At 36.8% G+C, this 25671-nt stretch overlaps 1 protein-coding gene across 13 annotated transcripts in view; it reads left to right on the top strand.

The window, feature by feature from the left end:
* Nucleotides 1–25671, top strand: part of PTPN13 (protein tyrosine phosphatase non-receptor type 13) — a 240692-nt gene that overhangs the window by 49120 nt on the left and 165901 nt on the right. For all 13 annotated transcript variants that reach the window (XM_077142915.1, XM_077142916.1, XM_077142920.1 and 10 more), the window contains exon 2: nt 17792–17911. In XM_077142915.1, coding sequence (XP_076999030.1) covers nt 17797–17911 — 115 coding nt within the window. In that variant the 5' untranslated portion in view covers nt 17792–17796. The remainder of the gene's footprint in view (nt 1–17791; nt 17912–25671) is intronic.

The following is a 25671-nucleotide window of genomic DNA, read 5'->3' as shown; positions in this document are numbered from 1 at the left end:
TGGCTGTATCCCACTTTCATGTCCTAAAATCTGTATCAGTTTTCTATTGTTTTGTAACAGACCACTACAAATTTAGCCACTTAACACAATATAAATTCATTTTCTCACAGTTATTATAGGTCAGGGATCCAGGTACAGCATAATTGGTTTCTCTGTTCAGGATCCCTCAAGACTTGACATAAGGTATCAGCTGTGACGGAGATCTCATCTGAGGCATAGTGTCCTATGCCAGCCTCACCAATTGTTGGTACAATTCGGTTTCTTCTGGTTGTAGGATCATTTTCTTGTTGTCAGCTGTAGTTCACTGTCGACTCCCCAAGGTCACCCTCAGGTCTTTGCCACATGCCCTTTATTCATGAGCAGTTCACAACATGGAACACTAATTTGTTGGTTATAATGTAAAGGACAAACTCAGACTTTGGGGCAGTATTTTATGCTCTTACTTTTGTGGCAGCCTAGTCTGAGATATTTCCTCAGGAAAACCAGCAAGTGTTCTAAAGCAATGGTTTTAATGGTGGAAAGAGGAGAGATGCTGTACAAAGATGGAATTCTCAAAACCAAATTTTTACCATTACATTGTTTTCTGCTGGTAAATCCTAGTTTGTAAGCAGAGATAACAAATGTAAAATAAGGGATCCCCCTCCCCCCATTTTACTTTTCTTCTTAAACTATTACCAAGTTATAGGTTTCAGTGATGCAGGGAGAGTTTGAAGAATTCCAGCATTTTCACTTCTGGCTCTTTGAAGTAGGAAATAGGCATACTTGATTTCTGTTTAGATAAGCAGTAGACATAAACCAGAGGCCCAGATTAGGCTATTTAAATTTGTGTTTGTTTTAGTTTCTCTTCTCTCATAGCTAAAGGATAATGGAGAAGTTGACAAATACCAAGGATTGTTCCAACTTCAATAAAAATATTTATTTATTTTTGAATGTAGAAAAAAATGCATTTTTTCTTCATTGATGTAACATCTACTAAAAACTTTACTGAATTTCATCACTTTTTCTCCTTAAAAGTTCCTGATTCTTTCATAGTCTTTCTTAATTATATTATTCAATAATAATTTTTTCTACCACCTGATCTATACATACGCCTAATGGAGAAAAATAATAACATTTATTTTACTAGGGAGATGAGCTTATAGTCTTCAAGAGTTCTGAGGATGCTTTTTCTGTTGTTTTTACTATGTATACATCTTTCCTGCTGTTGGCAGTTCTGGAGCAAAAGTTTGAAAGTAGGAATAATTTCAAGTTACTTAAAGTACCTTCTACATATTACAGTTAGCATTTTAGTTTTAATACTTTAGAAAAGCAGAAATTGAAAGAAAAATGAGAGATTGTTATCTTGTTTGTTTGTTTGTTTTAGGAAGTGCATGGACTGGGAATTGAACCCAGGTCCCCTGCATGGCAGGCGAGAACTCTGCCACTGAGCCACTGTTGCCCACCATCGACCTAGAAAATTTTAATAGTCACTTTTTAGAGGCCCTTTGAGTGTGTAATCCCATTTTCAAACAATATATTTAAGGAATATGTTCCTTAAATACTTTTTTAGGAATATATTCCTTAAATATAAACTGCCTTTATACAATTAAAAGTCCATTTTTAAAGTATTTTAGTTTCCTGCTTGACTAAAAAACCTTCCCAAGAACTTAAATTGTCTAATGAATTGATTATAATTATGGAAAGGTTTAAGTCCTTTTATGTGTTCCAGTAGTATTTTATCTATTTATAATCTTAATCCATCTTAATTACATATTTAAACTGGAATCACAAAGTTAATTTATTTTAACTGATCTGATTTTCTTAAACATTGTAAACAGCTAAAACAACAAATATATTAATTCTTTAAAAAAAACCTGAGATATGGGTGTGGTTCTCTTAAACTCTATAACTTTGAGTCTTCTTGGATTAAAAAAAGATTAAGGAAATAATTATATCATCCTTTCAAACAATTGTTTTGGTTGCCTTCTCAGTTCACTGTGGTTTCTTAATGACTGTTAGTTGAGATGCTAAATGGATCTTGTCCAAAATTAGTGGCATACACAGAGCTTCACTTTAGGTCTGCTTTGTTCTTGAAATGAGGTGCTCTTATAGTTCTATTCCCTTAGACTCAAGTTAAAACATTTCTAATTCTTTAGTCTACTTGTAAACACTTGACTGGATTCATTTAATCTGTTTACTATTTCATTCTGTTCTGAATCACTTTTATGTACTTCCTATCTGTGAGTTCCACAAATTTTTCAGGATTAACGTGACATCTGCTGGAATTTCTCTGTGGCTTTGTTTGACTCTCTGGGCACGGTTTTAAGGCCAAGCCAATGATACCTATATAAACCAATAAACAATGATTCTGAATGTGTAATATAATTAATCCCTTAGTTTGAAATTTCCCCCAAATTGTCTAATTAGCATTTAGCCTGCAACTTTAAAGTAAATAATGAACAATATAGTTATGTTTGTTGTAAATCAGTACCTTCGTGATAGTAAAACAATTCTAGTCATTTATCTGTACCTAGTTACCTAGTACTGTGTCTAAGAGAACCAGTTGAAACAATAAACAATAAATGTTTTTTCCCTACAAATTAGCTGTAATTATATAAACAAATAGCAGTCATCTGTGTGGTGTAAGCTATAATGGCAGTTCAAAATACATCATAATTGATGTTTTTTTTCTTTTTTGTGAAAAATAAGATATATACAAAGCAATAAATTTCAAAGCACATCGCAACAATTAGTGGTAGAGCAGATTTTAGAGTTTGGTATGGGTTACAATTCCACAATTTTAGGTTTCTACTTCTAGCTGCTCTAAGATACTGGAGACTAAAAGAACTATCAGTATAATGGTTCAGCAATCATACTCATTTGTTACACCCTACCTTCTCTCTATGATACCACCTTCCCTTTTGATCTTTCGCCCACTCTTGAGGAATATATGGGCTACGGCCATTCTAACTTTTCCACATTGCAAGGGGCTGTCGATAATATGGGATAGGGGGATGGATCTAGTTGATGTTCTGGAGAGGCTGACCCCTCTGCATTTCAAGTTGTTTCTGTTCCAGGGACCTATCTGGAGGTTGTAGGTTTCTGGAAATTTACCCTAGGGCATGGAACCTTCGTAGAATCTTATCTATTGCCTAGGTGCTCTTTAGGATTGGCTGGAATGGTTTGGGTTGGGGTTTGGCAAATTGTGATAGGTAACAATGTTAGCAATGTTTAACTGAAGTTTGAAACAATAAACTTTTGAGAATTTTAATAATTAATTTTTTTCCTTCATGTCTGTCAGTTGACTTCATCTTTTATTCTCCACTTCTTTTTACTTGTTTGCATCGTTTTTTCCATTTCTGGATTTCCTTCATTTTCCTTTGTCTCTTTTTTCCTTTCAGCTAATGATACGGAGAGCTATAGTAAAGGTGAATAAATGTAACCGAGAGAGATGGTGATGGTAGACAGTCCATCACTTGACAATTTCTCTCTCTCTTCTGGTTTCTGTTGACTTTGGGCTTCTATATCTATGTTCAATTTCCTTTGTTTATGAGGACTTCAGCAATGTTGAATTAATCCTGCCCATATTGAATTAAAGCCTGCCCTCATTCATTTTGGCCACACCTTAACTAATAATATCATCATCAAATGTCCTATTTACAAATGGGTTCACACACAAGGAATGCAGATTAAAACTTTAACATGTCTTTTGTGGGGTACACAATTCAATCATCGGCAGGATGGTAGACAGTTTTTAAGGTTATAGTCTTTTGTTTTTTTGTTTTTAGAAAGTTGTTTTAATACTACGTTAAATCCTGAGTTTGAATACTCAGGATTAGACAGTTTTTAAAAACCTTAACTCTTTTCTAAAAAAGCAATAAATTATATTAGCTGGGCAAGATTGCTTTAAAAAGTCAAATGTTCCTTCCATGTTTTGAAATTCTAACAAATTTCAACCAGAAATATGTATAGAAGTTCTATACTGCAAATAAAAAATATAAATTAACCAAAGATTAATGAAATATAAACCAGATACAATTGAATCAAGCAATACAGATATCATTAGAATCGTTGTAGGTAGAAAATCAAGCACTGAAAAAATTGTGTGAGGAGTTACTTTTACTTTTTCATTTTCTTATTTAGAGGAAATAATATCTGTATATAAATAGGTATATGTATATATATATAAAAATAACACATGTAACATTGTAAGCATTGGTTGTACAATAGATACAGAAGTTGTAATCATCAGTGATGTATTTTGCCTGCCATATTTTTTAATAGAATATTACTGTGGTATCATGTATACAACATGAAGTTTCTCATTTTAACCTCCAAGTATACAATTCAGTGATATTAACTGCATTTACTATGTTGTGCTACAATCACCACCATCCACAACTAAAGCTTTTCCTTCCCCCTAAACAGAAAAACTACACCCCAAACAGAAACCACACACCTGTTCAGCTATAACTTCCCATTCCCCACACTACTCTTGCCCTTGCAACCTGTTTTCTACTTTCTGTCATTATGAATTTGCGTATTTTAGTTATTTCGTTTTAGTGAGATCATATAATATTTATCCTTTTGTGTCTGCTTATTTCAGGCAACATAATGTCTTTAATGTCCATACATTAAAGGTCCATGTTGTAGTATCAGAATTTCATTCCTTTTTATGACTAAGTAAGATCCCATTGAATGTATATACCACATTTTGTTTATCCATTAATAAAATTTGATGAACATTTGAGTTGCTTCATCCTTTGGGTAAACAATGTTATGAGTGTTCAAATTTCTGAGTCCCTGCCTTCAGTTCTTTGGGGTATATACCTAAAAGTGGAATTGCCAAGTCATATGGTAATTCTGTGTTTAACTTTTTGAGGAACCACCAAATTGTTTTTTTACAGTACTTCATTGTTTTACATTACTACCAACAATGTACAGGGGTTTCTATTTCTTTGCATCCTCTCCAACATTTGATATTTTTCCTTTTTAAAAAATAATAGTCATTCTAGTGGTTATGAAGTGATATTATCAATATACTATACCAATGTAATATTTATTCAGTGAGGGGACATTCTTCCCTTGCCTCTAGATAAAAACCCAGACCCATTAGTCTCTCCTTACACTTTGGTAATTACTACTGTGACTTAAATTGAAAACAATGTCTGTTGAGTAATTAAAAGTGCCTAGTCAATATTTTAATACTTTTCAGTCTTCATTCAAAGCTAAAATTCTTTCATCTTCAGCTAAAGGTTAGCTAGAAGTGAGATTCATTTTGCCCACTTTCTTTTTCATTTTTGTTAATAAAACCAATCAACATACAATATAAACATTCTTTTTTTCATCACATAGTTGGATATTCACCATCATGATCATTTCTTAGAACATTTGCATCAATTCAGAAAAAGAAATAAAAAGAAAACAGAAAAAAATTCATACATACCATATTCATATTCATACATATCCCTTACCCCTCGCTCTCATTGATCACTAGCATTTCAATCTACTAAATTTAACATTTGTTCCCCTATTATTTATTTAATATTAATCCATATGTTTTACTTATCTGTCCATAAGGTAGATAAAAGAAGCATCAGACACAGGGTTTTCACAGTCACACAGTCACATTGCAAAAGCTGTATCATTATACAATCATCTTCAGGAAACATGGATACTGGAACACAGCTCTACATTTTCAGGCAGTTCCCTCCAGCCTCTCTGTTACACCTTAACTAAAAAGGTGATATTTATTTAATGCGTAAGAATAACCTCCAGGATAACCTCTCCACTCTGTTTGGAATCTCTCAGCCGTTGACACTTTATTTTGTCTCATTTTTCTTTTCCCCCTTTCAGTTGAGGAGGTTTTCTCTATCCCTTGGTGCTGAGTCCCAGCGTATTCTAGGATTTCTGTCCCACATTGCCAGGAAACTCCACACCCCTGGGAGTCATGTCCCATGTAGAGAGGGGGAGGGCCGTGAGTTAGCTTGTCGTGTTGGCTGAGAGAGAGAGGCCACATCTCAGCAACAAAAGAGGTTCTCTTGGGGGTGACTCCTAGGCTTAATTTTAAGCAGGCTTGACTTATCCTTTGCGGGGTTAAGTTTCATATGAACAAGTTCCAAGACTGGGGACTCAGCCTATTACTTTGGTTGTCCCCACTGCTTTTGAGAATATCAAGAATTCTCCACTTGGGGAAGTTGAATTTTCTCCCTTTCTCACCATTCCCCCAAGGGGACTAAGCAAATACTTTTTTATTCACTGTTCAAATCCTTCTGGGATTTATCGAGGCATCACTCTGGGCAAACCTACAAAATCCCATGCCCTACTCAAGGTTCCATGTACTGATGGTGTTCAACTAAGCTGTCCACATAAGTTATGTTAGGAACTGCACTCGTCAAAATCTGAATTTTGTACCAAATAAGCATTTTTTGTTTTAGTCTCATACATAAGTTTAAGTTTTAAAATATTAATTACTATATTTACAACACCCTGCATTTTTGACATTCCTTTGTTCTTCCTCATGCAAAACATTTTTAAACTTGTACATTTACCTACTATCATTTTACACTCCAGGCATTCCTACATTATACCATCTCAATCTTTATCACATATCTTTCCTTCTGATTTCATTTGTGCCCCCAGACCTCCTCCCTCTATCATTCTCACATTCAGCTTTATTCAGTGTTCTAACATTATTGTATTACAGTTAGGTTGTATCATGCTATCCATTTCTGAATGTTTGCAATCAGTCCCATTGCACAATCTGTATCCCTTCAGTTCCAGTTACCTAACATCTACCCTATTTCTATCTCCTGATGACCTCTGTTTGTAACTGAAATTATCCAAGTTCATTCATTAATATTAGTTCATATCAGTGAGACCATACAGTATTTGTCCTTTTGTTTCTGACTAATCTCACTCATATAATGTGCTTAAGGTCCGTCCAGGTTGTTACATACTTCATAACTTTATTCTGTCTTACAGCTGCATAATATTCCATCATATGTATATACTATGTATGAGTGGCTTGTTTAGCCACTCGTCTGTTGATGGACGTTTGGGCTGTTTCCATCTCTTCACAATTGTAAATAATGCTGCTATAAACATTGGTGTGCAAATGTCCATTTGTGTCTTTGCCCTCATGTCCTGTGAGTAGATACCTGACCATAGTATTGCCAGGTCATATGGCAATTCTGTACTTAACTTCCTGAGGAAGTGCCAAACTGCCTTCCACAGTGGTTGTACCATTTGACTTTTCCACAAACAGTGAATAAGTGCTCCTCTTTCTCCACATCCTCTCCAGCACTTATTGTTTTCTGTTTTATTGATATTGGCCATTCTGGTGGGTGTGAGATGATATCTTATTGTGGTTTTAGTTTGCATTTCCCTAATAGCCAGGGAAGTTGAGCATCTTTTCATGTGCCTTTTGGCCATTTGCATTTCCTCTTCTGAGAAGTGTCTGTTCAAGTCTTTTGCCCATTTTGTAATTAAGTTGTCTGTCTTTTTGTTGTTGAGTTGAACAATCTCTTTATATATTCTGGATACTAGACCTTTATCTGCTATATTGTTTCCAAATATTGTTTCCCATTGTGTAGGCTGTCTTTTTACTTTCTGACGAAGTTTTTTGATGCACAAAAGTGTTTAATTTTGAGGAGTTCCCATTTCTTTCTTTCTACAATGCTCGTGCGTTGGGTGTAAAGTTTAGGAAACCTCCTCCTATTAAAAGATTTATGAGATATTTCCCTACATTTTCTTCTAACAGTTTTATGGTCTTAGATCTAATGCTTAGGTCTTTGATCCATTTTGAGTTAATTTTTGTATAGGGTGTGAGATATGAATCCTCCTTCATTCTTTTGCATGTGGATATCCAGTTCTCTAGGCACTATTTATTGAAGAGTGTTCTGTCCCAGGTGAGTTGCCTTGACTGCCTTATCAAAAATCAGCTGTCCATAGATGAGAGGGTCTCTATGTGAACACTCTGTTTGATTCCATTGGTCAGTATATCTATCTTTATGCCAGTACCATGCTGTTTTGACCACTGTAACTTCATAATATGCTTTAAAGTCAGGTAGCATGAAACTTCCAACTTCATTTTTCTTTCTGAGTATATTTTTAGCTATTTGGGGCACCGTGCCCTTCCGGATAAATTTGGTTGTTTTTCTATTTCTGAAGAACATGTTTTTGGGATTTTAATTGGTATTGCATTGAGTCTGTAAATCAATTTAGGTAAAACTGACATCTTAACTATATTTAGTCTTCCAATCCATGAACAAGGTATGCCCTTCTATTAATTTAGGTCTTCTGTGATTTCTTTTAACAATTTCTTATAGTTTTCTCTGTATAGGTCTTTTGTCTCTTTAGTTAAATTTACTCCTAAATATTCTATTCTTTTGGTTGCAATTGTAAATGGAACTTTTTTCATGATATCCCTTTCAGATTGTTTGTTACTAATGTACAGAAACACTACAGATTTTTGAGTGTTGATCCTGTAACCTGCCACTTTGCTGTACTCATTTATTAGCTCTAGTAGTTTTGCTGTTGATTTTTCAGGGTTTTTGACACATAGTATCATATCATCTGAAACAGTGAGAGTTTTACTTCTTCCTTCCCAATTTTGATGTGCCTTGCATTTTTTTTTTCTTGTCTAATTGCTCTGGCTAGAACTTCCAAAACTACATTGAATAACAATGGTGATAGTGGACATCCTTCTCTTGTTTCTGATCTTAAGGGGAAAAGTTTTCAGTTTTTCCCCATTCAGGATGATGTTGGCTATGGTTTTTTCATATATTCCCTTTATTATGTTGAGGAAGTTCCCTTCTATTCCTATCCTTTGAAGTGTTTTCAACAGTAAAGGATGTTGAATTTTGTCAGATGTCTTTTCTGCCTCAATCGAGATGATCATGTGGTTTTACTGCTTTGATTTGTTGATATGGTGTATTGCATTCATTGATTTTCTTATGTTGAACCATCCTTGCATACCTGGGATGAATCCTACTTGGTCATGGTGTATAATTCTTTCAATATGCTGTTGGATTCGATTTGGAAGAATTTTGTTGAGGATTTTTGCATCTGTATTCATAAAAGAGATTGGACTGTGCTTTCTTTGTAATATCTTTGCCTGGCTTTGGTATGAGGGTGATGTTGGCTTTGTAGAATGAGTTAGGTAGCTTTCCCTCCTTCCTCTTCAATTTTTTTGAAGAGTTTGAGCAGAATTGGTACTAATTCTTTCTGGAATGTTTGGTAGAATTCACATGTGAAGCCATCTGGTCCTGGACTTTTCTTTTTGGGGAGCTTCTTAATGACTGATTCAATTTCTTTAGTTGTGATTGGGTTTCTCGAGGTTGTCTATATCTTCTCGAGTCAATGTTGGTTGTTCATGCCTTTCTAGGAGGTTGTCTATTTTATCTACATTGTTGAGTTTATTAGCATAAAGTTGTTCATAGTATCCTCTCATTACTTTCTTTATTTCTGTGGGGATAGTGGTTATGTCTCCTCTTCCATTTCTGATCTTATTTAAAATAAATAAGATCCTCTCTCTTCTTCCTTTTGTCAGTCTTGCTAAGGGTCCATCAATATTATTGATTTTCTCATAGAACCAACTTGTGGTTTTGTTGATTACCTCAGTTGTCTTCAATTTCATTTATTTCTGTTCTAATCTTCATTATTTCCTTCCTTTTGCTTGCTTTGTGGTTAGTTTGCTGTTCTTTTCCTAGTTCTTCCCAGTAGACAGTTAATTCCTCAATTTTTGCCCTTTTTTCTTTTTTGATATAGGCATTTAGGGCAATAAATTTCCCTCTTAGCACTGCCTTTGCTGCATCCCATAAAAGTTGATGTGTCATGTTTTCATGTCCATTTACCTCAAGATATTTACTGATTTCTCTTGTAATTTCTTCCTAGACCCACTGGTTGTTTAAGAGTGTGTTGTTGAGCCTCCATATATTTGTGAATTTTCCAGCTCTCTGCCTATTATTGATTTCCAGCTTCATTCCTTTATGATCTGAGAAAGTGTATATGATTTCAATCTTTTTAAATTTACTGAGACTTACTTTGTGACCCAGCATATGATCTGTCCTTGAGAATGATCCATGAGCACTTGAGAAAAAGGTGTATCCTGCTGTTGTGGGGTGTAATGTTCTATATAAGTCTGTTAAGTCTATCTCATTTATTGTGTTATTCAAATTCTCTGTTTCTTTATTGATCATCTGTCCAAATGTTCTGTCCATTGATGAGAGTGGGGAATTGAAGTCTCCAACTATTATGGTATATGTGTCTATTTCTCTTTTCAGTGTTTTCAGTGTTTACGTCATGTATTTTGGAGCATTCTGGCTCGGTGCATAAATATTTATGATTGTTATGTCTTCTTGTTGAATTGTTCCTGTTATTAATACATAGTGCTGTTCTCTGTATCTTTTAACTGTTTTACATTTGAAGTCTAATTTGTTGGATATTAGTATAGCTACTCCTGCTCTTTTCTGATTGTTGTTTGCATGAAATATCTTTTCCCAACCTTTCACTTTCAACCTGTGTTTATCCTTGGGTCTAAGATGTGTTTCCTGTAGACAGCATATAGATGTGTCCTCTTTTTAAATCCATTTTGTGAGTCTGTGTCTTTTGATTGGGGAGTTTAATCTATTAACATTTAGTGTTATTGCTGTATGGGCAATACTTTCTTCTACCATTTTGCCTTTTGGATTTTATATGTCATATCTAAGTTTCCTTCTTTTTACCTTTACTCATAGTCTTCCTTTCTACACTCTTCTCCACACTTCTGTCTCCTGTCTTTTCATGTCTGCCTCTAGTGCTCCCTTTAGTATTTCTTGCAGAGCTGGTCTCTTGGTCACAAATTCTCCGTGTGATTTTTTACTGAAAATGTTTTCATTTCCCCCTCACTTTTTTTTTTTATAGTCCTCGTTTCTTCTTTTTTTTTATTGTGCATAAAATGGATGCTTGTTTGGTACATATATAATGTAGCCACATATCATGCAATTATACAACAGTTTATACAAATATGTTCTGACCAGACAAAGAGGCATAAGAATATAGCTGTGAATTAAGGGATGTCTTCATCCCAGGCTCCTTGGGTGATATGAAGACAAGGGTGAAGCAAATTCTTAAGGTCCAGGTTCACCAAAAGGGTTTGTCCACTGCTGGTCCCAGATGGGTGAATCTGGCCCACAACCATCCTGAGAAGGGACTTCACTTGTAAGGTCCAAATCAGAAGGATCCTGGAGAGGACGGATTAGTTCTATGGGCTCAGGTCCTCCTAAATTGAGCCTGCGCTTCTCTTCAGTCACAGATTCCAGATGTAGTTTTAAGCAGATCCAGCGACCAATATGTGTGATTATTTGGGGGATTAATCCTCATTTCTTTAGCTGGTCACATGGTCTTGCTTCATATTTCTCACTACCGTCTTCCACTACCCATTCCATGTTCCCTTTACTCTCAGCAAGCACTTCAGCTGCCCATGGTTCTTTGTCTGGTGGGATGATCCAACTCTTCATTCCTGAAGTTTCTAGGGCATTTGTAGTCCTGCCTGGATTGGGTTGTTGCACTTTTCCTTTGACTTTATTCTCAGGGCATGTGTTCTAGTTTGCTAGCTGCCAGAATGTAATATACCAGAAAAGGAATAGCTTTTAAAAAGAGAAATTTATTAAGTTGCAAGTTTACAGTTCTAATACCGTGAAAATGTGCAAGTTAAAGCAAGTCTATAAAAATGTCCAAATTAAGGCAGCAACAAGAGGTTACCTTCACTCAGGAAAGATCAATGAAGTTCAAGGTTTCTCTCAACTTGAAAGGCACATGGCGAACTTGGTGATGTCTGCTAGCTTTCTTTCCTGGCTTCTTGTTTCATGAAGCTCTCCCGGGGGCATTTTCCTTCTTCATCTCCAAAGGTCTCTGGTTGCATGGGCTCTGGGACACCCACCTTTTGTCTTGGTTCAAGAAGGCCGATGAAGTTCAGGGTTTCCCTCTCAAGTGAGAAGGCACATGGCGAACACAGTCAGGGCTTCTCTCTCAGCTGGAAGGGCACATGGGAAATATGGCGTCATCTGCTAGCTTTCTCTCCTGGCTTCCTATTTCATGAAGCTCCCCAGGAGGCGTTTTCCTTCTTCATTTCCAAAAGTCACTCTCCCCCTCACTTTTGAAGGACGGTTTTGCTGGATACAGAATTCTTGGTTGGCAGTTTTTCTCTTTTAGTAAGTTAAATATATCATCCCACTGTCTTCTCGTCTCCATGGTTTCTTCTGAGAAATCTACCCACAGTCTTATTGGGCTTCCCTTGTATGTGATGAATTGCTTTTCTCTTGCTACTTTCAAGATTCTCTCTTTCTCTTTGACATCTGGCATTCTGATTAGTAAGTGTCTTGGAGTACGTCTATTTGGATCTATTCTGTTTAGGGTATGCTGCACTTCTTGGATTTGTAGTTTAAAGTCTTTTATAAGAGTTAGAAATTTTCAGTGATAATTTCCTCCATTAGTTTTTCTCCTCCTTTTCCCTTCTCTTCTCCTTCTGGGACACCCACAACACATATATTTGTGCACTTCATATTGTCATTTAATTCCCTGAGTCCCTGCTAAAATTTTTCCATTCTTTTCCCTATATTTTCTTTTGCTTGTTGGATTTCAGATTTCCCATCCTCCAGTTCAACTAATCCTGTCTTCTGCCTTTTGAAATCTGACATTGTAGGGTTCCATTGTTTTTTTTTCATCTCTTCTGCTGTGCCTTTCATTCCCGTATATTCTGTGATTTGTTTTCTCAGACTTTCACTTTCTTCTTTTTGTTCATTTCTTGCCTTCTTTTTATCCTCCCTCAATTCACTGATCTGATTTTAAATGAGTTTTCCATGTCTGTTTGAACATTCTGAATTAATTGTTTCAGCTACTGTATCTCATTTGAATTGTTGGTTTGTTCCTTTGACTGGGCCATATCTTCAATTTTCCTAGCATGATTTGTTATTTTTTGCTGATGTCTAGAGATTTAATTGCCTCAATTAGTTTATTCTGAAGATTGTTTTCACTTTTTTTTTTTAACCTAGAATCTTCTTGCTGGATGACTTTGTTGTCTTTCTGTTCTTTGACATTCAGTTCAGCTTATTCTGGACCTCTAGCTTAGGTTTTGTTTAACAGATCAGAATTTTTCAGTTCTTGTTTTCTTGTTTCTTGCCCTGCCTGTATGTTGCCTTCCCCGCCCCCTTAGAAGGGTCTACTTGGGTATTATAAACCCCGGCCAGATTTTCCCAGACCAAACTGGCCTCCTCTCAGGAGGAAAGAGTCACCTACATCAGTTTTCCCCGAGGGTGAGATCCAGCAGATTGAAAGGCTCTCCTATGAAGCCCTTGGGTTCTCCATTTTTCCTATCCTGCTCAGTATGTGGCACTTGTCTGCCTGAAGGTCCCACCAGCATAAGGTGATGTGGTACCTTTAACTTCAGCAGACTCTTCCTGCTGGGGGCGTGGTGGAGACAGAGGAGAGGTTGTAGGCTGGTTTTAATTGCTTCACTTTTCCAGACCCTGAGGTCTGAACTCCTTGAGTGAGGGATTCCACCTGAGCTGGTCCCCACCACTCTCCTAGGGAAGACACAGGCTCCGGACAAACACTCAAACAAGCTTAATTCTGCCTATGCCTGGGGCAGTGGAGCCGGAGAAGCCTTGCGGCTATATCCAAAGAGCAGTCAAGCCATAGAAACACAGCCACCAAAATGAAAGAGAAAAATCCTTTTCAGAGCAGGACTCCCTTTCCTCAAGTTTGCCACTCAAGATCTTAAGTTGGTATGTTGCTCTGTGTATCTCCAGGTCCTATGTGTCCCCTCCTTTCTTTCAGGGCCCAGACCTTTTCAAATCCAACAAAAACCTGTTTTTTCTTTTCTTTTTCTGTCAGCCCTGCCCCTTCTGTGCCAGGGCAAAAACCAGTGGCTTCTGCTTTTACTGGAGGTTCAGCTGAGCTGCGGGTCTATTTTTAGTAGTCAGAATTTGTTAATTAATTCCATAATTGGAGTTTGGTTGCGCTCAGCCCCTGCTGCCAGTGAAGTCCCTTTCCTTTCCCCCTGGGAAGCAGCCTGTGGGGAAGGGGCACCGCCCACCGTGCCTTGGGGAACTCACGGTTCTGGATAGGCTCACAGCTGGTCCGGCTTGGCCAGACTGTTGTACGCTGTGTGTTCGGTCCCTGACGTGGCCCCAGCAGTTGTTCTGTACTGTTTCTGCCCATTTATTAGCTGCTCTGGAGAACAAACTAAATCCCACATCTTGCTAAGCTATCATCTTGTTTGCCCACTTTGAAGCTATTATATCTGACTCCATCATGATTTATACAGGTAGAAGGAAGAGAACTGTAGAGACAAAAAATTTCTTATCTGATTATTGTAAACTTTCTTCTTTCCTTCTAAGCTTGGTATGCGTTTAAGGCTGACCCTTGCTTTTTTTTTTTTTTGACTGCTGTAGGAGCTTACAATCTAGGCCCCTGTTTTCTTAGAAAATGCTTATATGACCCTTCCTTTTGAGTGTCCTTCTGTGGGTTCCTCAGAAAGTCTTCACTGAGAACTGAACTTAGCTGTCACAATCAAAAAATTTCCTTCTACTCAGCCAGTGCTTCCCTATCCTGGCCTTCTACAGTAATTTTTAACAGTTTTATTGAATTAGTTCGCATACATAAAATTCTCCCTTTCCAAGTATACTATTCCATGGTTTTTGGTATATACATAGAATTGTGCAGCCATCACTACTCTCTAAGTATTTAGGACATTGTTATCATCTGAGTGATGTTTTAGATAGCTCCAAACTGGCCCTCCCTGTGACCTTGTTTTGTACCTCTCTCCTCCCCCATTTGTAGACATATAGCTGGTTCTCAGTACAGCATGCTTCTCCCCTCCTCTGGCTCTTTGCTCCCTCTTACTACTGCCTCAGGTTGATAACTAACACCATTAAACTCCTAAAGTGTATATCAGACACCAGTTCTAAGTATGTGCTCTAGGGAACACAATCTAGAGCTGCAAGTACAGCATGAGAATCAACACATGAGAATCAACACAGCTCTATTCAAAAGAAATTCTCTTTGTATAATCTCTCTACTTTTTATACCTTGGATGTAGGCTTTAGAGCTATGTAACTGGTTCTCAGAGGTACTACTTTAGAAATTGGCTGCAGGGTAGTCTTTCTCACAGTTCACTTTGGTATCCGATTGCCAATAGTATCATTTAAAAAAAATTATTGATAAAACAAAACTACATACAAAACATGAACATTCCCAACATATGAAAATTCCATTCCCAACATATGAACATTACATTCTTGGTGTGCAATCAATGGCTCACAATATCATCACATACTTGTATATTCATCACCCTGACTGTTTCTTAGAACATTTGCATCACTTTAGAAAAAGAAATAAAAAGGAAAAAGAAGGAACTCACACATACCATACCCCTTATCCCTCCCTCTCATTGACCGCTAGTATTTCCATCTACCCAATTTATTTTAACATTTTTTCCCTATTTATTTATAAGGAATATTACAAATATTATATATTAAATATTATATAAATAAATATATAAATTTATATAATAATAAATTATTAGATAAATAAATTATTTAATTTTAATTCATTTTTTTTACTCATCTGTCTATACAGTGGATAAAAGGAACATCCGAGACAAGGTTTTCACAATCACACAGTCACTTGAGAAAGCTATGCCATTATACAATCATCTTCAAGATGCTAATAGTACCTTGATGCTTCCTTGAGACTTACAATTTAATATAATGTTTCATGTAGAAGATATTAACTCATATATCTCTTAGAAAGCAATAAAGCTTTATTTTTTTTTCCTTGACTATGTATGCTATCATGTAATTAACTACATTAGAACCTAGAGACTTTCTGGGTGAAGGAGGTCCGAATATATACATACTTCTACAAGCCAAATAAAAGCTATTCTGACTTTTTCAAAGCAATAGCTCATATATTTTAAGTACCATGTTGTGCATTTAAGTTAAAAAGACATCCCTCAGAGGTAGCCTTCAAGCATAAAATGCTATAGTAAACATTTCAAGGAGAAAATAAAAGGATGAGAAATGGCCTTCTCATTTGCAGCTGTGATTGCTTTTTTCAAACCGTGCTAAAAGTATTATGAGTTAAAAGAAAATATTAGCTTTTTCTTGTTAGTTGAGTAAATTAAGAAAATTTTATCTAAAACACGTTTTTTTAGGTTAATGTTAAAATTTAACAAATACCATAATTACCCAAAATAAGGATTCACTATTTTCAACTCCCCTTAGCTTCTTTTCTAGAGCCATCTGCTTCTGCCTATCAGTATATATTCATTACCCATTATGCTTCAGTTGATTTGGCCTGAGTAGAAATCATGGTGATCACTATAAAGAATAATTTTCTTTTCAAGAAAAGTCAATTCAAGAAAATTTATATAAGAGGAGTTTCACTAGCTGCATTTTCCCCTTCCAAAATGAAAATAAAGATATTGAGCTCCATAGGAAACAAAAAAACCTTAGCATTTATTAATGTATCGTCTTCCAATTGCATGCCACTGAAAAAATTGACCCTACAAAAATGACACCACTGTTCTGAACTTGTGCAGAGCCTTAGATCGCAAAGCCTTTCACAGATATGACATTTCATCATCATAGCCACCCCAAAAGAATTGGCATTATTTTTATTCTATTCTATTCAGGTGGGAAAAACTGAGGTTTAGAGGTGAAATTACTTTCTCAAGGGCAAATGTGAATTGGCAGCAAAACTGGGTCTAGAAATATAGTAAATAGTCTGTTCAGTACAAAATTTACAGTTTAAGCTTATATACTGGAGATATAGAAACCAACTAACAACTTGTTTGTATTCCATCTTATTCCCAACTTCTCACACCATGGCTATATCACCTCTGGGAATGGGCAGCTTGCAATCTGGATCTATAATCTGTCTGGCTGCTTTGGTTTAAACGTCTCAGTCTTCTCCCATGAAACAATCACTACCACTGATCTCCACTTCTGTTCCTGGGGTTGTGCCTGCTGGACAGGGCAAGCGGTTGTTTTGAGAGTTTTCCTGTTTAATTCCTTTATCAGTGTACAACTGTAGGATTATATTTAGACCAAAGGCCTTATGGATAATGATCAAAGGTGTGGTGGGGGAATGTGCTCTGCCTGATGCACACAACAGCCAATTTATAATATCAGGTTTTCAACAGAAGAAAGAATTTATTGCTAGTGGAAGCCAGAACAGATGACCTAAACTGGTCTCCCCTAGTCCAAGGACTTAAGCATTTTTATGGCTTCAAAGAAAGGAATGTGGTGCTGTTACAATTACAATAACAAGTATAAACAACTACAATTTACAAATTTACAAATGTAAAGGAGTGGAGCTAAGCCAGAACTAAGCTAGAATAACCATTACTGTAACAAGTATGAATAGTGTCGTCAGCAGTTAGTTCTGGGTTGATTCAGATTCCTTCATTCACATTAGGAGGTTGTCTTTGTGCTCATAAGACTCTAAAATTGTAAAACAATTTTATAATTGTTTTGTACAAGGGGTACAAGGGGAAGCCAGTCATGAGGTTTTGTATCATTCAGCAATTCAGTGGGTTTCAGTAATTTCAGGTATTTCTTTTTGGTTATTCTACAATATTCTAGAAAATAAGAAAAAGGCATTCATGATTCAGTCATAATTATTTGTTAAATCTTAATTTCTCAGTTACATTATGAGAAATTAGGCAGACTGGAAACTCTTAGACTCTTACCACTGGTACAGAGCTTTTAAGTTGTTGCAATTAAGTTTTTGATTATTTAGGTCAACTACTACTTTTGTTTCCTAGGTAATATGCACGTGTCACTAGCAGAGGCCCTGGAAGTTCGGGGTGGACCTTTACAGGAGGAAGAAATATGGGCTGTATTAAATCAAAGTGCTGAGAGTCTCCAAGAATTATTCAGAAAAGGTAAGCATTTTTGTTACTCTGAGAATCAGGTAGCTGAAAACAACTAAGGGGTCACAGATCAGAGTTTTGTTCTAGTAATACTGTGCCTTTGGCAGAGTATGGAAAAAGAATGCTTTCTCTTATCTTTCTTATGGCTGAAAAGCTCAAATTTTGGTCTCCATTCATTTGGACATACTCTATGTGCCAGATATTGTGCCATGCACTGATAACCAAAACCAAAAGTATTCCCTGCCTGTTTGGAGCTTACAGTCCAGTGTGGAAAATAGCTATTAATAAGATATTCATATAAACAAATTAAAAAAATACAACCATGACAGGAATGACAAAAGAAGGATTCAAGGACTGTATGAGAACCTGTAATAGGAGAATTTTATACCTGGTCATGGGGAAGAAAAGGAAGCCTTTCCTGCACAAGTCACCCTTGAGCTAAGATCTGAAAGAGGAGGAGAAATTAACTAGGTGAGAGGGAAGGAAAAGCATTCTTGGCAGGAAGAAATAGTATGTGCATCTCTGTATCTGCATTGGGATAGTGTGGCCTGAATCATTAGTGTGGTGCATTCTTGTGGAGGTGATCACTTGGTCCAAATGATTGTGTGGCGTAGTGGTACCAGAAGAGTCAGAATCACCCTTTGGTTGTCCCAAACCACATGATATCATGCTGAGAAGATCCACATGAAAAATGGTGTTTGCTATTCACACCACATGGCTAACACCTAATTAGAATAATAAATAAAGAAACCAAGCTTTATCTAAAAGAATAAATCTTTAAAATTGATTTGAATGAATTAATCAGATACAATGAACATCACAGAAATAGATGAAGGAAGTAGTAGTTCTCAAAGTGTGGTCCCTGGACCAGCACCAAAGCTTCACCTGAAAATGTGTTGGCAAATACTTGGCCACACTAAACCTGGGCGTGTGAAGCCCAGCACTTTGCATTTATGAAGCACTCAAGCTCATTCTGGTACATGCTTAAGTTTGAAAATCCTTAGAGGATAGAATTGCTAAAGACCAGGCACCATGACAGTCTTTTAGCAGGGTGTATTAGTCAGGCATCTCTAGAGAAACAGAACCAACAGGAAAGATCTGTAAATATGAGATTTAGAAAGGTGTCTCATGCAACTATGGTAATGGAATAGTCCGATATCTGTAGGGCAGGCTGTGAAGCTGATGGCTCCTATGAAAGGTCTGGATGAACTCCACAGGAGAGACTCCCTGGCTGCAGAAGCAGTGAAAGAGTCTCTCTTCTTCCTTAAAAGCTTTCGCTTTCATCTGGTTGGATTATCTTGTTGTAGGAGACACACCTTAGTTGATCACAGATGTAATCAGTCACCGATACAATCAACTGACTGATGACTTAATGCATCAACTTTCCGGTTTATCAACCAGCCATGAAATATCCTTGCAGCAACCAGACACTTGGGCATAATCACTTGGCCAAATTGACACCAAAACCTAACCACGACACAGGGTGTAAGAAGTGACCATTAATGGACTACAGGAGAGTCTAGCACATAGGGACACAGTGTTTGGGGACAAATGCTAAAGCTTTGTTGTTTTGTTATTTTTTCCAATCCAAGGACAGAACCTGAACAAAGCAATTTTAGGGCCCACCCAGTTTTGCTCTAACCTAGATGTTTGAAGATCTTTGATTATTATTAGGACTAATCTAATGAAAAGTTATTCTTTTTTTTTTTTTTTGCTCTTTTATTGTTATTCACATTAAAAAAATTTTTATTGACAGAACAAAACAACATACAAACATGAACATTCTTAACATATGAACATTTCATACTTGGTGTACAATCAGTAGCTCACAATATCATCCTATAGTTGTATATTGATCACCATCCATGATCATTTCTTTGTACATTTGCTTCACTCCAGAAAAAGAAATAAAAATAAAAAACTCAGACATACCATACCCTTTACACCTCCCTTTCATTGTCTGCTAGTATTTCTATCTACCCAATATATTTTAACCTTTGTCCCCTCTATTTTTTTCTATACCCCTTACCACTCCCTTTCACTGATCACTGTTATTTCAATCTACTCAATTTATTTTAATATTTGTTCCCCCTATTATTTATTTATTTTTAATCCATATGTTTTACTTGTCTGTCCATACCGTAGATAAAAGGAGCATCAGACACAGGTTTTCACAATCACACAGTCACATTGTGAAAACTCTGTCATTATACAGTCATCTTCAAGAAACATGCCTACTGGAACACAGCTCTACAGTTTCAGGCACTTCTGTCTAGCCTCTCTAATACACCTTAATCTAAAAAGGGGATATCTATATAATGTGTAAGAATAACCTCCAGGATAACCTCTTGACTCTGTTTAAAGTCTCTCAGCCACTGACACTCTATTTTATCTCATTTCTCTCGTCCCCCTTTTGGTCAAGAAGGTTTTCTCAATCCCTTGATGCTAGTCCCAGCTCGTTTTAGGATTCCTGTCCCATGTTGCCAGGGAGGTCTACTCTGGGAGTCATGCCCCACGTAGAGAGGGGGAGGGCAGTGAACTTGCTTGTCATGTTGGCTGAGAGAGAGATAGGCCACATCTGAGCAACAGAAGAGGTTCTCTGGGGGTGACTCTTAGGCCTCATTTTAAGTAGACTTAGCCTATCCTTTACAGGGATAAGTTTCATATGAATAACCCCAAGATTGAGGCTCGGCCTATTGATTTGGTTGAATAACCCCAGAAGTTACTCATTTTATCTCATAAATAGCTTACATAAAATCTGGCTATTTTAAATAAATATTGCTACTTTATTTGCTTCACTTTACTTTTTCATAGAATTGACTGTACTGTCCAAAAAGTAAAGGCAATCTAGAATGTAGAGTAGGTAGCCATGTTCCAGAGTGGTGCTGAAGAAAGAATATGTCGGTGGCCTATCTCAGACAGCAAAAGTCAATCAGTTAATATTTAAGAAATAACTACTGTGACAGTAGCTCAGTGGCAGAATTCTCGTCTGCCATGCTGGAGACTTGGGTTTGAATCCTGATGCATGCCCATGAAAAAAAAAAAAGAAAGAAATATCTATTGCTTGTAAGGCATTGTGTGGAAGAGCCAAATAAATGCTTTTGCCCTTGGGATTCATTCAGACCAGACAGATACTTGTGAAGTTTGCTACTTCAAGACAATGCATGCCAAATGAGTGATAGAGACATTAAGTACCACAGGTTGTGCAGAAGAGGGAGAGATGATACCTCTTTTTTATTATACTAATGGTCAGATCACTGCCCTGGCCATGACTCATATAGAATATAAAGCATCTTACATACTGTGAGTACTAAGGATTTTTCTTTCTGTCACACTTCATAATGTTAATAGAGATTGAATGTCTGAATATAAAATACTTGTCATTGAAAGGCAATTATTGGGCAGGCCACCATGGCTCAGTGGCAGAGTTCTCGCCTGCCATGCTGCCATGCCTGAGACCTGGGTTCGATTTCCGGTGCCTGCCCATGTAAAAAAAAAAAGAAATGCCATTATTGCACAACACTGGAATATTATGAATTTCAATAATAATAGAAATTCCAATTTCTATTATTAGAAATTCATTATAAAATGAATTGTAAGGCAGCTATGTCTTGACAGTTGTCCAATAGGAGCTGATTACCATAAGATCCCTAGTCCTTAAGCCTACTTAAAATTAGGCCTAAGAGTCACCTCCAGAGAATCTCTTTTGTTGCTCAGATATGGCCTCTCTGTCAGCTAACACAGCACACAAACTCATCGCCCTTCCCCTCTCTACATGGGACATGACTCCCGGGGGTGTGGACCTTCCTGGCAACGTGGGACAGAAATCCTAGAATGAGCTGGGACTCAGCATCAAGGGATTGAGAAAGCCTTCTTGTCCGAAAGGGGAAAGAGAAAAATGAGACAGTGTCAGTGGCTGAGAGATTTTAAACAGAGTCAAGAGGTTATCCTGGAGGTTATTCTGACACATTATATAGATATCCCCTGTGTAGATTAAGATGTATTAGGCTAAAGGGAAGTGCCTGAAATTGTAGAGCTGTGTTCCAGTAGCCATGTTTCTTGAAGGTGATTGTATAATGATATAGCTTTTGCAATATGACTGTGATTGTGAAAACCTTATGTCTGATGCTCCTTTGATCTACAGTATGGACAGATGAGTAAAACATATTGTATTAGTTAGGGTTCTCTAGAGAAGCAGAATCAACAGGAAATATCCATAAATATAAAATTTCTAAAAGTGGCTCACATAACCGTGGGAACGTAGGGTCCAAAATCCCTAGGGCAGACTATGAGCTGACAATTCCAATGGAGGGTCTGGATGAACTTCACAGGAGAGGCTCACTGGCCGAAACAAGAAGAGAGCCTGTCTCTTCTGAATCCCCCCTAAAAGGCTTCCAGTGATTGGATTAAGCATCACTCATTGCAGAAGACACTCCCCTTGGCTGATTACAAATGGAATCAGGTGTGGATGCAGCCACCATGAACATGATTTAATTCTATGAAATGTCCTCATAGCAGCAGACAGGCCAGCACTTGCCCAACCAGACAGACAGGTACCACCACCTGGCCAAGCTGACACACGAACCTGACCATGACACTTATGGATTAAAAATAAATAAATGAATAAATAATAGGGGAAACAAATGTTAAAATTAAAAAATATATATATTAGATAGATGGAAATACTGGTGGTCAATGAGAGGGAGGGGTAAGGGGTATGGTATGTATGAGTTTCTTCCTTTTTCTTTGTCTGGAGTGAAGCAGATATTCTAAAAAATGATCATGGTGATGAATATCCAACTATGTGATGATATTGTGAGCCGTGATTGTACACCATGTATGAAATGTTTGGATATTAAGAATGTATGTTCTTGGGTGGGCCACAGTGGCTTAGTGGCAACATTCTTGCCTGCCATGCTAGGGACTTGGGTTTGATCCGGTGCCTACCCATGCAAAAAAAGAATGTGTGTGCTTGTACGTTGCTGTATCAATAAAAATTAAAAAAAAAAAAATCCCTAGTCTTCACATAGTAATGTCAGTAACAGAGGTGGAAAATGAAACTGACTTCTTTGACAGTATGAATATTGTCAATTATTATGATTACCAATTAGAAATTTCTACATATTTGGAGGAAACATTTGCTTATTTGATTTAGTTTTTCTGAAATCTGTGTCTTCTCACTCCTTGTCTTTGGTAATACTTTGCCTCTTCTGCTGACCCTTAAAACAAACTGAAATAAAATAATTATTACTTAGCTTGTTTTTTTAAACTTTTTTATTGCAAAATATAATACATATACAAAAAAGCAATAAATTTCCAATGATATTTTAACAAGTTACATAGAAGAGATTTTAAAATTTGATATGGGTTTCAATTGAATGTTTTTTCATTTATTCTTCTAGCTACTCCAAGACACTGGAGACCAACAGAAATATCAGTATAATGATTTGGCAGTCATACTCACTTGTTAGATCCTATCTTCTCTGTTATAGTCCTCCTTTTTTAAAATGACATCTATACATAAAAATAATGCATTTCAAAGTACATCGCAACAATTAGTTGTAGAACAGATTTCAGAGTTTGGTATGGGTTACAGTTCCATAATTTTAGGTTTCTGTTTCTAGCTGCTCTAAGGTACTGGAGACTAAAAGAAGTATCAGTATAATGATTCAGCACTCATACTCATTTGTTAAACACTATCTTCTCTGTATAACTCCATCATCACCTTTGATATTTCTCCCACTCTTCAGGGGTATATGGGCTGTGCCCATTTAACTTTTCATTTTGGAAGGGACTGTCAATAATTTGGTATAGGGAGATAAAATTAGCTGATGCTCTGGAGAAGCTGGGACCTCTAGGTTTCAGGACTTATCTGTTCCAGAGACCCATCTGGAGGTTGTAGATTTCTGGAAAGTAACCCTAGTGCATGGAATCTTGGTAGAATTTTATATATTGCCCCTAGGTATTCTTTAGGATTGACAGGAATGGTTTTGGTTGGGGTTTGGCAAGATAGAACAGGTAGCAATTTCTATCAGAAGCATGCATAAAACTGACCTGCAGCCTCTCGACTCCATTTGAACTATCTCACCATTGATACTTATTTGTTTGTTACACTTCTTTTCCCCCTTTTGCTCAGGATGGCATTATTGATCCCACGGTGGCAGGGCCAGACTCATCCCTGGGGGTCTTTTCCCATGCTGCTAAGGAGACATTCATCCCTGGCATGTTATGTCCCACATAGGGGGCAGGGCAGTGATTTCACTTGCAAGGTTGGGCTTAGAGAGAGAAAGGCCACATCTGATCAACAAAAGAAGTCCCCTGGAAGTAACATTTAGGCATACCTATAGGTAGGCTAAGCTTCTCTGCTTTACACATAAGTTTCTCAAGAGCAAGCCTCAAGATCCAGGGCTTGTCCTGTTGATTTGGGTGTCCCAAATGTTTGGCACAGTGTCAGGGCTTTCCTTGTGGTAGAGTTTTATAGTTCCATACTTTTCCTCCCAATCCTTGAGGGACTTTGCCAATATGTTTTGACTATCTGCTTACTAGATTATAGGATGTATCCAGGTATTACATTAAGCTATACAGGATTAAAGGACTTCATTCTTATTCTGGGTTCCTTGTGGTTCTACTGTTTAAATGAACTATCCAGACAGGTTGAGTTAGATTATGTGCTATACTCATTGTAGCCTTGATCTGCATTTCCATTATAGCTAATGAAAATGAACATCTCTTCATGTGCTTTTTAGCAATCTCTATTTACTCTTCAGAAAAGTCTACTCAATCTTTAGCACACTTTATAACTTGGATTGCTTGTTCTTTTGTTGTTGAGTTGTGTGATTTCTTTATTTATGCAAGACAGCAAACCTTTATCTGATGTGTGATTTCCAAAGATTTTCTCCCGCTGAGTTAGCCATCTCTTCACCTTTTTGGCTAAGTATTTTGAAGCACAAAAGTATTTAGTTTCAAGGAGTTGCTATTTAGAATTTTTTTCTTTTGCTGCTTCTGCTTTGGGTGTAAAGTTTAGGAAGCTACCTCCTATTACTCGACTTGAAGATGGTGTTCTTGCATTTTGTTCTAGGATCTTTATGGTTCCATGCCCAATGATTGAAAATTTTGTCCTAGTTCAGTGGATCTGGGGGTCTTGTCTAAGATCAGTTGACCATAGATTTGGTAGTCTATTTTTGGACTCTCAGTTAGCTTCCGTTGGTCAATACTTCTGTCTTTGTGCCATACCGTGCTGTTTTGACCTCTGTGCTTTAAAATAAGTTTTCAAAACTAGGAATGTTAATCCTTTTTTTTTGATGCTTTTAGCTATTCAGGGTCTCTTTTCCTTACAGATGAATTTGGTAACTAGCTTTTCCAAGTCAATTTAGATCTTTGATTTCTTTTAGCAGTGTCATGTAGTTCTCTATGTACAAGTCCTTCAGATTCCTAGTTAAGTTCATTACTAGATACTTGATTCTTTTTTTTTAAAGTATTTTTATTGTAAACCCTAACAAACAAACATACAAACATTCTTGACAACAGACATTCTATACATGGTGTTCAATCAGTGGCTCACAATATCAATACTTGATTCTTTTAGTTGCTATTTTCAATAGAATTTTTTCCATAATTGACTTCTTGGTTAGGTCATTAAGAATTTCCTGATTTTTGCACATTAGCTTTATAACCTGCCACCTTGATGAATTTGTTTATTAGCTGAAGTATCTTTGTTGTAGATTTCTCAGGATTTTCCAAGTAAAGTACCATATCGTCTGCAAATAAAGTTT

Source organism: Tamandua tetradactyla, chromosome 24 (assembly GCF_023851605.1).
Source record: "Tamandua tetradactyla isolate mTamTet1 chromosome 24, mTamTet1.pri, whole genome shotgun sequence".
NCBI classification, from domain to species: Eukaryota; Metazoa; Chordata; class Mammalia; order Pilosa; family Myrmecophagidae; genus Tamandua; species Tamandua tetradactyla.
This window is presented reverse-complemented; position numbering and strand designations above follow the sequence as displayed.